The 12,943-nt window shown below is 39.7% G+C and overlaps 1 protein-coding gene across 1 annotated transcript; it reads left to right on the top strand.

The window, feature by feature from the left end:
* Positions 1–10,241: 10,241 nt before the first annotated feature.
* Positions 10,242–11,180, top strand: LOC146005732 (proto-oncogene Mas-like). Its single transcript, XM_083145159.1, has one exon. The coding sequence runs from the start codon at positions 10,242–10,244 to the stop codon at positions 11,178–11,180; it is 939 nt and encodes a 312-aa protein (XP_083001285.1).
* The last annotated feature ends 1,763 nt before the right edge of the window (positions 11,181–12,943 follow it).

Genomic DNA, 12,943 nt, shown 5'->3' with positions numbered 1-12,943 from the left:
AACCGAGGATTGTCAAAATTTATCTCAGGTGTATGGGCTCCATAAGCCCTTTGATTAATTAATGGATGCTATAACAATCATAGCTGCCAGTGTGCTAGCTGAAGATGTGCGAGACCATAGCTGACCATCAAATGATTTCTCCCACACACCCAGGACTGTGAATGGATGATTATGCAAATCATCCATTCACAGCCATGTGGGGGATCGTGGGTGTGAGGGGGGCAGTTGGCTGTGTGGGCGGCCTCTGGGGGACTTGTAAGGCTGCAGAATTTGCAGCCTTGCAAATCAACCAGAAAAAAGTCCTGGGTGCCCAGTGAGAGTTGGGAGCAAGGATAAATAAGGGAGATGGCACAATAAATAATTAGTAATAGAATCTGTTTACTTACATAAATGTTAACACTTAACACACTTAAAACACACTTAAAACAAAAACAAAACAAAACAAAAAAATATATATACATACAGTATATAATAAAAGAGTTAAAAACAATACTCTGTTTGTGTTCCAGGGTTATATATTTTTTTAATTGTTTTCTGTTCTGTATGTGTATGTGTCTGTACCCCCTTCCCATCTGTATACCGGTATCAGGAAAAATTCAACTTAAAGTCAAGGAAAGTTTACCTTTTTAAATAGATATTTTCCAGCCATCATTTTTTTCTATGAATTACTTGTTTGAATAAAAGTACATTATATATTTATATAGTTGCCTTACTCAGGAGACTCCCTGAAACAGCAGCAATCTCCCTCTCTCCCTCATTAGTCTAGCAATCTCCCTTATTTCACCTTGCCCACATTATGTAGCTGTTACTTTATTGGGGAAAAAAGGAATGAGATACTGTATAGATACATTTACATCATATTATCAGCACCATTTCCCAGCACTTTACCAAGTATAGTAGCTCTTACTAACTGCTTTGGGGCTCATCTACATTTGGATATAAGTCATTTTAAATGATTCCTCTCAGATGTAGCAGTACACGCCCATGCTTCAATGTGCAACGTGCACAATCTCTTTTCACATTCTCTCCATATATGGCACTAGACACATATATGGCACTAGACACACCCTTTAAGTGGAGCATGACACGCCCCTCAATGGGTGCTGTGCAAAATTCTACTACCAACTATAATCTCCCTGAAACTAGTTTTCAAAATTAGGTAAGTGTGTATATTTATTACTTGCATAGTTAATTTATTTTACATACACACAGGTGTGTTTTTCCTTTGCTTTGAAGTCTGCAATACTTCAAGTCTCTAATATTAGGTGTATACTTTATTCAACACGTTAGCCTATCCGGCCATCACTTTTATTTATATTATGGGTTTTCAACTGTATTAGTTGTATTAAACCTTTATATAATTAATTCCCTTTACAAGGGATGAAACGTAGCGAAAATATTAAAAACAAATAAAGATATAGAAAAACAAAGAGATAGAAATTTAAAACGTGTCTCTGTGACCTTTTTTTTAGCTTATGTTAATTTAGCTTGATGCTATTATGTAGAATCTGTGTTCATTCAAAATGTAATAAAGATACTTATTTCTTAATCAGCTGTGTTTGGTGTTTATTGTTACATTTGTTAACATTGTGTGTATCCACCCAGTGTAATTTTGTATCAATATAATTTTGACACAATTGTTGGTGGACTTGTTCTCTCTTATACTATATCTCATGCACCCTCTCCAGTATGTCGGGGGTCACTTGTTCTGGCTTATTCAGATGTGACTGCTTTCCCTAGGTGTCATTGGTCTTTAGAACATAATATAACTAAGTGGGGAATGCCTGCCGTACGGCCCAGTGTTCCCTTGTGAGAAATATCTAAGGATCAGTGAACAGGGATTTATACACATGTGTGCACACATTTATTGGTACATTTTTCAGACATATGTATGCAGGTAAATTTAATATTCGTTTCTGCAGAAAATATAGTTGACAACTGAGTTTTATTGTTGTTCACGTTTATATGCAGAATTTAATATTCTGTTTTCTCACCAAGGCGTTATAGTCCTGCATACATACCAAGCAACTTGTCAGATTGGACTTTATAATTTATTTTGCGTAATTCCGCATGAATTTCACATCCAATCAGTAATTTGTTATTGGGCAGTATATGCGCGGAGTTTAGTCAGATCCTTTCTATTCCGTTAGGTATATATGAGTATGATTATTTCATTATTTGCGTATACATGTGGCAATCTGCCGATTTGTCTTAGAGATTGGATCTCTTTAAATCGTGTTTTTTTATATTATATCACACTGCATACACACCAAGCAATTTGTCAGATTGGACTTTATAGTTTATTTTGCTTAATTCCGCATGATATTCACATCCAATCAGTAATTTGTTATTGGACAGTATGTGTGCAGAGTTTAGTCAGATCCTTTCTACTCCGTTAGGCATATATATGAGTCTGTTTATTTCATTATTTGCGCACACATGTAGCAATCCGCCGATTTTTCTTAGAGATTGGATTTTTTCAAATCGTGTTTTTTATCACACTGTTCATACACCAAGTGATAGCTGGATGAGAATAAGTGTAACTGTTTGCATTTTATTAAATTTCAAGAGAGAATTTCGCTTTTATTTTCTCTCAATTCAGTGCTGGAAAACTGCTGGTGTTTGATATTACTTTAGAAAGTATTTGCTCAGCTCTGTATGTCCCTTTTGCCACACAGCTGCAAGGTTTACAGCAAGTGCTTACAATAAAGCATATACATATGATGCAAATAGATAATATATTAATGAAGCTGTGTCAGGACGTACAGTCATACCGCTAATTACATCAGCCTTTTGTTTGCTGCTCTGTGGAACTGCAGTGATGGCTGCACTGGCTTGTATTGCCACAATAGTGATTAGTATGTTTAGTAGGTTTAGATATGATAACAACGGATGGTTGAAGCGTTACACAGAAAGTGCCGGTGGATACCTCCAGCCGGAGGCTGAGTCTCACTGGCTGGCACACTCCGCCGCAGCAGTTGTGGAGCACAGATACGTTTAGCCGCTCCTAAGCCAGGAGATAGATCTCTCTGGCTAGCGGGCGCTATTGGTAATGCTATATCAGTTACACAAGATATTTTAAACACCAAACAGATATATATTAAACACAGATCATCTGCTACACATTCACTCTGTGACCTTGTAGCAGATGATCTGTGTTTAATATATATCTGTTTGGTGTTTAAAATATCTTGTGTAACTGATATAGCATTACCAATAGCGCCCGCTAGCCAGAGAGATCTATCTCCTGGCTTAGGAGCGGCTAAACGTATCTGTGCTCCACAACTGCTGCGGCGGAGTGTGCCAGCCAGTGAGACTCAGCCTCCGGCTGGAGGTATCCACCGGCACTTTCTGTGTAACGCTTCAACCATCCGTTGTTATCATATCTAAACCTACTAAACATACTAATCACTATTGTGGCAATACAAGCCAGTGCAGCCATCACTGCAGTTCCACAGAGCAGCAAACAAAAGGCTGATGTAATTAGCGGTATGACTGTACGTCCTGACACAGCTTCATTAATATATTATCTATTTGCATCATATGTATATGCTTTATTGTAAGCACTTGCTGTAAACCTTGCAGCTGTGTGGCAAAAGGGACATACAGAGCTGAGCAAATACTTTCTAAAGTAATATCAAACACCAGCAGTTTTCCAGCACTGAATTGAGAGAAAATAAAAGCGAAATTCTCTCTTGAAATTTAATAAAATGCAAACAGTTATGCCGCCCACAGACGCTACAATTGTACTGTGCTATGCGTTTTTGACTGTACAATGGTTCTATACAATTTTTCTTTCAGCTTGCTATGAGATGTGCACTTGGATGCATGTGATGAACCCATGTTTGTAATGTTAAATTTCAGATGTAGTCTAAAAAGTACGTGCAGCACGTACTTTTTTAGACATACAATATCGGGCTCCAGGGAACATAAACACCATCCAATAATTGTACATAAGATGCAATTTGTGCTTAAAAAGTACAAAACGCATTCGATAATTGATGCGTCTGTGGGCACCTTTACACTTATTCTCATCCAGCTATCACTTGGTGTATGAACAGTGTGATAAAAAACACGATTTGAAAAAATCCAATCTCTAAGAAAAATCGGCGGATTGCTACATGTGTGCGCAAATAATGAAATAAACAGACTCATATATATGCCTAACGGAGTAGAAAGGATCTGACTAAACTCTGCACACATACTGTCCAATAACAAATTACTGATTGGATGTGAATATCATGCGGAATTAAGCAAAATAAACTATAAAGTCCAATCTGACAAATTGCTTGGTGTGTATGCAGTGTGATATAATATAAAAAAACACGATTTAAAGAGATCCAATCTCTAAGACAAATCGGCAGATTGCCACATGTATACGCAAATAATGAAATAATCATACTCATATATACCTAACGGAATAGAAAGGATCTGACTAAACTCCGCGCATATACTGCCCAATAACAAATTACTGATTGGATGTGAAATTCATGCGGAATTACGCAAAATAAATTATAAAGTCCAATCTGACAAGTTGCTTGGTGTGTATGCAGGACTATAACGCCTTGGTGAGAAAACAGAATATTAAATTCTGCATATAAACGTGAACAACAATAAAACTCAGTTGTCAACTATATTTTCTGCAGAAACGAATATTAAATTTACCTGCATACATATGTCTGAAAAATGTACCAATAAATGTGTGCACACATGTGTATAAATCCCTGTTCACTGATCCTTAGATATTTCTCACAAGGGAACACTGGGCCGTACGGCAGGCATTCCCCACTTAGTTATATTATGTTCTAAAGACCAATGACACCTAGGGAAAGCAGTCACATCTGAATAAGCCAGAACAAGTGACCCCCGACATACTGGAGAGGGTGCATGAGATATAGTATAAGAGAGAACAAGTCCACCAACAATTGTGTCAAAATTATATTGATACAAAATTACACTGGGTGGATACACACAATGTTAACAAATGTAACAATAAACACCAAACACAGCTGATTAAGAAATAAGTATCTTTATTACATTTTGAATGAACACAGATTCTACATAATAGCATCAAGCTAAATTAACATAAGCTAAAAAAAAGGTCACAGAGACACGTTTTAAATTTCTATCTCTTTGTTTTTCTATATCTTTATTTGTCTTTAATATTTTCGCTACGTTTCATCCCTTGTAAAGGGAATTAATTATATAAAGGTTTAATACAACTAATACAGTTGAAAACCCATAATATAAATAAAAGTGATGGCCGGATAGGCTAACGTGTTGAATAAAGTATACACCTAATATTAGGTACGTTTTTATGAAAAAGTCCAATAAGAGACATTCTGGGTAAGGAGTGCGCCCCACTCCAAACTGATTTCTTTTCTTTCTTTCTTGTTTACACTACTTAATTGACAAATCAGGGGGCTGCACCCTAGCAAACCAGGAATTATATTTTGAAAAAATTCCTGGCACGCGAGTATTTCTCCACCCAGAAAGAAAATAATACATAAATATAAAAATATGAATATCTGATTTATGGTGCGGATCACCCAACTTTCTTTCATCCAATACTTCAAGTCTGTCATTTTTACTTATAGGCTTTCCTGCTACACAACTAAAGCATATTTGCTATTTCTAAATACATTATTGATTCTCAGTGATGTCCTGATGTAAATTTGCCTTTAAGCCTTGTAACTCCACCTCTGTAACCCTGGTGGTTAGTAAGGACTTCTGCTCAATATTATTTTAAAGAAGACCAAGGCAGCAGCTTAGAACTGTCAGAGAAGTGAGCAGTATGATTTGAGTAACAGTTATCTTGGCACAAAGCACGAGACAAAGACATTACAGGTTAGTGTTCCTGTCACTTTCAGCTAGTACCTATATTCTGTGATCTTTTTTCTTCATGTTATACAGTACTGTATTTGCTTACTGTGATAAAGGCTTTTCTGCATGGTTTAACCTCAATAATCTAAAATCATACCACACACCATACACTGAGGGTGGGATGCACTAACATCCGCTGTCCCACATCACCGGCATTCGCCAGGTACTGTATTATTGATCATTACATATGTATTAATATATGGTATTACTAATGCAAAGGACAACTCTTCGGATAAGAGCTGAAAATCCAGGTCTGAGCCTCGGGTGTCCCATTGCACATGTAAAGAGTGATGGTGCCGGCACCGGCCGCTGGGCATGCTGGAAGGGATCCATAATGGATCCCTCAAACAGCGCTGTGGAGAGAAGCCCATAGGTTTCTATAAGGTATTCCCTCTGCAGCGGAGCCCCGGTGCTTTACTGCATTCGAAAATGTGGTAAGAACCACGAAAACTGGGTTTTTACCGCATTTACTCTTTAGTGCATCCCCCCCCAAGGGTGTGGCATACAGTAGCTCACAGACAATATCTAGGTCAACTGCTTTTAGGTCGACAGCAGAATTTCAACACGCACAAGGTCAACACAAGTAAAATAGGGACATAGAAAATGTCAACATGAGTTTTCACATGAGCTCGATTCGCTCAACGTGCTTCAAGCCAAGTGCCTTGACTTTACCGATCCCAATCACAGTCACGTGGATGGTAAAGTATGATAAAGTCCAAAAAAATAAAAACTTTTTGGAAAAACAAATGTCAAAGTTTTCATGTGTTGACCTTTTCCACATTGACCATTTGCTTGTGTCGGCCTTGCGTCGATTTTGACCTTGTGCGTGACGATATTTTGGTGTTGTTGTATTGACTATCGACTTTGACACTGTCTGTCCACTATCCACATACTGTACACTGATTTGGTTAATCAGCTACAATGACATACACTTTTGAATGATAGAATCCTTATATGTATATAAAAGCAACATTGTTATATAAATTACTTGTGTTTCTTGTCACATTGCCTTATGTTTAGATTCTTGCAAAAAAATTTTTTTTAAATCAATCTGGTGTGAAAGTAGCCTTTGAAGAAATACAATTTTGTACAGCACAACACAAAATTTGTCTATTTGCAGACGACGTTCTCCTTTTTCTAGCGAACCCTGAATTATCCCTTGTATTATATTATAAACTAAATACTACTAAAACTGAGGCTCTCACCTTCAGCATAGATGATGCTCTCCTTCTCTCCCTATGGTCCCAATATAAATACACCTGGCAAACCTCATCTCTACAATATTTAGGTGTTACAATCCCCCTGCGTCTTCAGGATGTAATCTCACTTAGAGGGTTATTCTGGTTCCCTCCTTCTGGCAAATTCCTTCTTAAATTGACAAAACCAGGTGCACTCCAGGTGAGGTAGATGTTACTTGTTATTTTGTTTCTGTGCAGGGAAAATACTGACTGCTTTATTTTTACACTGCAATATAAATCTCATTTTGAAGTAAAACCCCACCCAAATCTAACTCTCTCTCTGCTCAAGTAACATCTACAGTGCACATGGTTTTGTCCATTTAAGAAAGAATTTGCCAGAAGGAGTGAACCAGAATAACTCCCTAAATTATCTTCCACCTTTTAGCCCAATTTACAACTCCCCCTAAACAATGGACAACCTATGCCATTTCTTGGAAGGGTCGCCTAGCCTCTGTCAAAACAATGCTTCTCCTCTACTTATTTTGATCTACCCCCTATCTAGTCCCTCTCAATATAATCAATCAATTGTATTCTGTTATGTCTACCTTAATTTGGAAAACTAAAAGACCACCACTAGCATCCACTAGGGCATGGCGGGAGAATAATATACTGTCCCCGAAGCATGGCAATCACAGAGAACCATGAGAGGGGACGTGGTGCTACGTTTTAGTGTTTATGTTGACTGTGTTGACATTCTGTTTAAAAAAAAAACATGTCAACTTTATCAATGTCGACCTTACCCATGTCGACCTTATGACCCTGTCGACCTTACCCATGTTCACCCAATGACCCTGTTGACCTAAATATCTACCTTCCTGCATGTCGACCTTAACGCATGTCGACCTGACTGTATGTCAGCCTAATGGTGTTGACATAATGCTCGTCTACTATAGGGTGACCAACTCATCCCTTTAATCCGGGACACATATTAATTACACAGGTTCTGTGGCTGGCTTTCACCTGGTTTTAAACTGCCACACCTCAAGACTCCATTTCACCTGGTTTTAAACTGCCACAGAACCTGTGTAATTAATATGTGTCCCGGATTAAAGGGATGAGTTGGTCACCCTAGTCTACTATAATGCTGTTGACCTAATGATCCATACCCTCCAAAACTACTGCCAGATCTTTCCCTACTTGGTTGGACGGAGTTGAAGATTTCAACAATTGGAGACTTATATGAAAACTCAGTGCTCAAATCATTTCAGCAGCTCCATCTTTCTTAACATATTTAGAATGTCCAGATGCATAAACTACTTGGAAATTATGTTTAAGTTGACCCATGGGCTTTACCACACACCTGACAGACTCCACAAGATTTGGCCTGAGTCTTCCAAAATTTTGCTGGGGAAGATGTCAATGGGATCACTAGTCCATATATTTTGTTCCTGCCCTATCATTCAACAATTATGAATGGAGGTCTTTGATATGATCAAATATATTACAAAGGTCTCCGTTTCATTTCAATTGGTATTCTTACACTACTCCCCCCCCCCCCCTCCCCGAGGTTCCCGGACACTGTATCTAAGTTGTAAGACATGTTGTCATAGCAACTAGAGCTGCTATCGCTCAAAACTGAAAAAGACCTGACCCTCCTCATCTATGCAAGATTACTGCAGCTATTCAACGGAGTTATGAAATGGAAACTATTGGATTTAAGTATTCCATGACTCCAAACTCCCCCCTGACTAAATGGTTACCTTGGCCTACTTACTGTGAGTCCCATTTAGTATCATACCCCCCGACCTGTTTGAAACTTTGCAGACATACTTGTTTTTCCTATTATCATTTATGTTATTCTCTGTTGGCAGAGTAATGGGGACTTTGACCTATGGCTTAGTCACTATTAATGAAATCTTTGTTAACCTAGATATTGCTCTAATGTGCATTCTTTTCATTTTTTGTTCTAATTTATATTCAGCCACCCTATAGTTCGTTTATGCGAGACTATGATGTTTTCCATTTGTTTGAGGCTATACCTGGTATCACCCCCACCATACTTCCTAGTGTTCATTCTAGCACCCGCCATCTATGAAAACCCATGCAGTTCCTCTACCCTGCCTGGGGTGTCGCTGTCTGCTGTAGTTCTTATAACACAGTGTGGTCTGTATATCAGCACTGATATGCAAACCAGACCTGTGCTAGAAACACCACAGCACACAGTGACACCCCAGGCAGGGAAGAGGAACTGCATGGGTTTTCAAAGATGGCGGGTGCTAGAATGAACACTACCCTTTAGACTTCTTCTTTCCCCCTCTTTAGCCTTCCTCTTTCTTTTCTTTTCATTCTTCCTTCCTCTTTCCTGTTTTATTTACTTAATTTTAAAGCTTACCAATGGTGTCTGTGCTTTATGTTAAATGCAGAACTGATCTTCCATGTAGTAATGTCTTTATGTACAGTATTTACACTTTTCTGCATATGTTCTAATGTAAAATATACCTAATAAAAATATTTAAGTTAAAAAAGTAGCATTTAGCTATGTTTACCTATGCAGCTTATATATTCAGTAGCAAGTCCTATTTTACAATCTACAGCATATTGCTTCATATTATACCCCTTTCAGACTGCAAATGCCAAGTCGCATCCAGGATCGGGACACGGGTGCGTCCCGGGAGTGATCCGGCATTTGCGATCTGAAAGCTCCTGCTGCGACACAGCTTATTGCTGGTTCGCTGACATCACATGGGGGCGGGGTGGAGCGGTGGTGCATCATCGGGGGGCGGTGACAATGTCTCCAAGCACTGCTTCCTCCATAGTGTGAACAGGACCCTTGGGGCTCAATCTGAGTTTCCTGTTCACAATACACCTTGATCCCGGTCAGAGCCATGTTCATCTGTGGTGGTGTTGAAATGCCAGGTTGCTTGACCCGGGAAATGGTGCTATGCTGCTTTCAGACCGCAGATCAACCCAGGTTAACACAGCAATAGCGTTGATGTGGCGGTCTGAAATGGCTATTAGAAACCTAATAATGCTGCAAACAATACATAACAGATGCTAGAGGACATGTTACTGAAGCTAATGGGAGAAGTACAGTATAACATACAATTTTTTATTTATTCTGAACATAGGTCTGAATACAGGAGGAAAAGAAGAAATCTACCAGCACTCACAGAGGCTGACATGAATATCACAGACACCAATAACACTGACCAGAATGTGTCGCTGGAAGCAGATAATGGAGGCTATTCACAATATGCTTATATACATTTTACTATAGCAGCTGGTGTTGCATTAGGCCTCTGCCTGATCGGCTTTGTGGGAAATATTATAATATTTTGGTATCTTTGCTTCAGGATCCAGAGGAACAAATATACTATTTATATTATCAACCTGGCGGTGGCTGACTCCATCTTTATACTGCTTAGTGCTATACTGTTGATGATCAGTATCAATGCATTGATTAACACACAACCTGAATTTAAGGGGGATAAGTTATTGTATTTTGTTGTTGAAATATTATATGACTGCACACAGTATTCCGGAATGCTCATCCTAACGGCTATCAGCATGGAAAGGTGTATTTCTGTCCTGTTTCCCTTATGGTACCAGTGTCATCGTCCTTACAACCTGTCCACTATTATGTGTGTCTTCCTTTGGGCGATTGGATGTTTGGAAAGTCTCATTCAGAACTTGGTGTGCCCACCTGATGCATTTGACCATCAGACCTCACAGTGTACAGCAGTGCAGATAATGACATTTGTTATAGCTACAGGTATCTGCCTCCCAATCATGCTCATTTCAAGTCTCATCTTACTGTACAAAATAAAGAGGACCTTTAGAGAGCAATACCCATCAAAACTCTATACCATCATCATCACAGCAGTTTTATTTTTCATCATATCCGTTATCCCTATCAACTTTTTATGGTTTTTATTGTACTTCCGGATGCTGCCAACCAATGTTCAAACAGTCAGTTTATTCTTTGCAAGTATCTTTTGCACAGTGCTTAACTGTACCATTAACCCTTTTGTTTACTTTATTGTGGGAAGAAAATGGAAACAATCATCTAATCATTCTCTTCTTGATGCTCTTCAAAGAGCATTCAGTGTACAAAAATGATAATAATAAAGTAATTAAAAAATGAATAAGATAAGTGAAATAATTAATATAGCAAAAACAAACTACAGAATAGCTTTAATAGCAATGCTGCCAGACTTGTGATGCTGTACGGTTACCAATATTGTTGTCAAAAACACATTGGGGATTATGCTGCGCATACACAGTGCATTTTGGGCTGCTGATGCGATGTGCTGCAGGTACGTTTTGAACTAGATTGCATCGTATCAAGTTCAAAATGCATGCTGCTTTAGCACATCAAATGCGTTTTGAACTAGATACAATGCAATCAATAGTTCATTGCATTGTGTATGGGCTGCAATAGTCAGACCTGATCGCAAAGCTGATTTTTTTTTTCTCAAATGGACAAAACCATGTGTATTGAATTAGGCCCGTAGTCTTGGCAACGTTGAAACATATTAATGAACTAGCTGACCCGCCTGGCATTGCCCGGGAAAACCTTTGGGTTTTTTTAATTTCTTTAAAATTTTGGGTACTTGTGTATTATCTGGGATGCGATGGGACCCAATTTCCGGGCGCACAGACCCGCACTGTGCGATAAAAATATCGCATCGCATGCCATTAGAAATGGCATGCGATGCGATATTAAATTGTACAGGCACCCTGATGGGTGATTACTATGTTAAATGCACCCCCATTGTTAATGCCACCCCCACCATCAATGGCCACCTGAAGTGTGGCGAGCGCAGCGGTATGCGTCCTCTGACCTTTTCATACCCCCACTATCCATGTCGGCGTGGAGTTGTTTTTAGATAGTGTGGCGAGTGCAGCGAGCCACCGAGCCCAAAGCGCGGCGAGCGGACACCGAATACATGCAAAGTAATACGCGGACGCTTACCACGCTTCGGGCTCGGTGGCTTGCTGCGCTCGCTACACTATCTAAAATCAACTCCACGCCGACGTAGATAGTGGGGGTATGAAAAGGTCGAATGATGCGTACCGCCGCCCCATGCGGGCTCACTGCGCTCGCCACGCTTTGGGTGGCCGTTGATAGTGGGGGTGGCGTTAACAATGGGGGTGCATTTAACATAGTAATCACCCATCAGGGTGCCTGTACAATTAAAAATCAGGTCCAATTTGGTCGCATCGCATGCGATGCAATGCGATCAAAACTATGTCGTACGATGGAAATCTTGGGTACCCAGATAATACACAAGTACCAAATTTTGGCTTATGCTGTGCCAAAGGCATAATATTGCAATTTGTTAAAACCTCCACCATAATGTTAGAATGTTCCAAACTGAAAAAGCCGCCCTAAGCGCAGCAAAACGCGTTTTTGAGGACACATACCCGCAAGTGACCAGGTGACATATGGTACTGCACAATTACTGCACAATACAAGTGGACAACTGACGGCTGGACCTGGCACAGGTGAAGCGGACATTGTAGCATCATCACCTTCCACACAGCCGGCAGCCGAGGAGTCCCGCTGCTAATCACTATCTGCACAGTGCGCCTGTAACACGGCCGTCAGACACACAGAGCACTCTCCCCCCTCGACTAAGCCCGCTGGACGGAAAAGTCTATAACAATAAGGAGAGGGGCATTCGCACATGCTACCAGCATCGTGAAGCCGATCACGGCAATACAGACTGTCCTGATCACCACCAGTCACGGGTAAGATTGCTCCGTTAAAGAGCACTTGTATTCCACAAGGATTCCCCCATTTTTACCTCTGCTCTTGCCCCAATACCATCTGGGAAGTGTGCATATTTAAGAAACTGGGAGCCATATTACTCCATCAG

The sequence above is a fragment of the Crinia signifera genome, chromosome 5 (assembly GCF_055691185.1).
Source record: "Crinia signifera chromosome 5, ASM5569118v1, whole genome shotgun sequence".
Classification (NCBI taxonomy): domain Eukaryota; kingdom Metazoa; phylum Chordata; class Amphibia; order Anura; family Myobatrachidae; genus Crinia; species Crinia signifera.
This window is presented reverse-complemented; position numbering and strand designations above follow the sequence as displayed.

Coding starts and splice junctions, on each gene's coding strand:
- LOC146005732 (XM_083145159.1), top strand. CDS start 10,242: ATGAATATCACAGACACCAATAACACTGACCAGAATGTGTCGCTGGAA.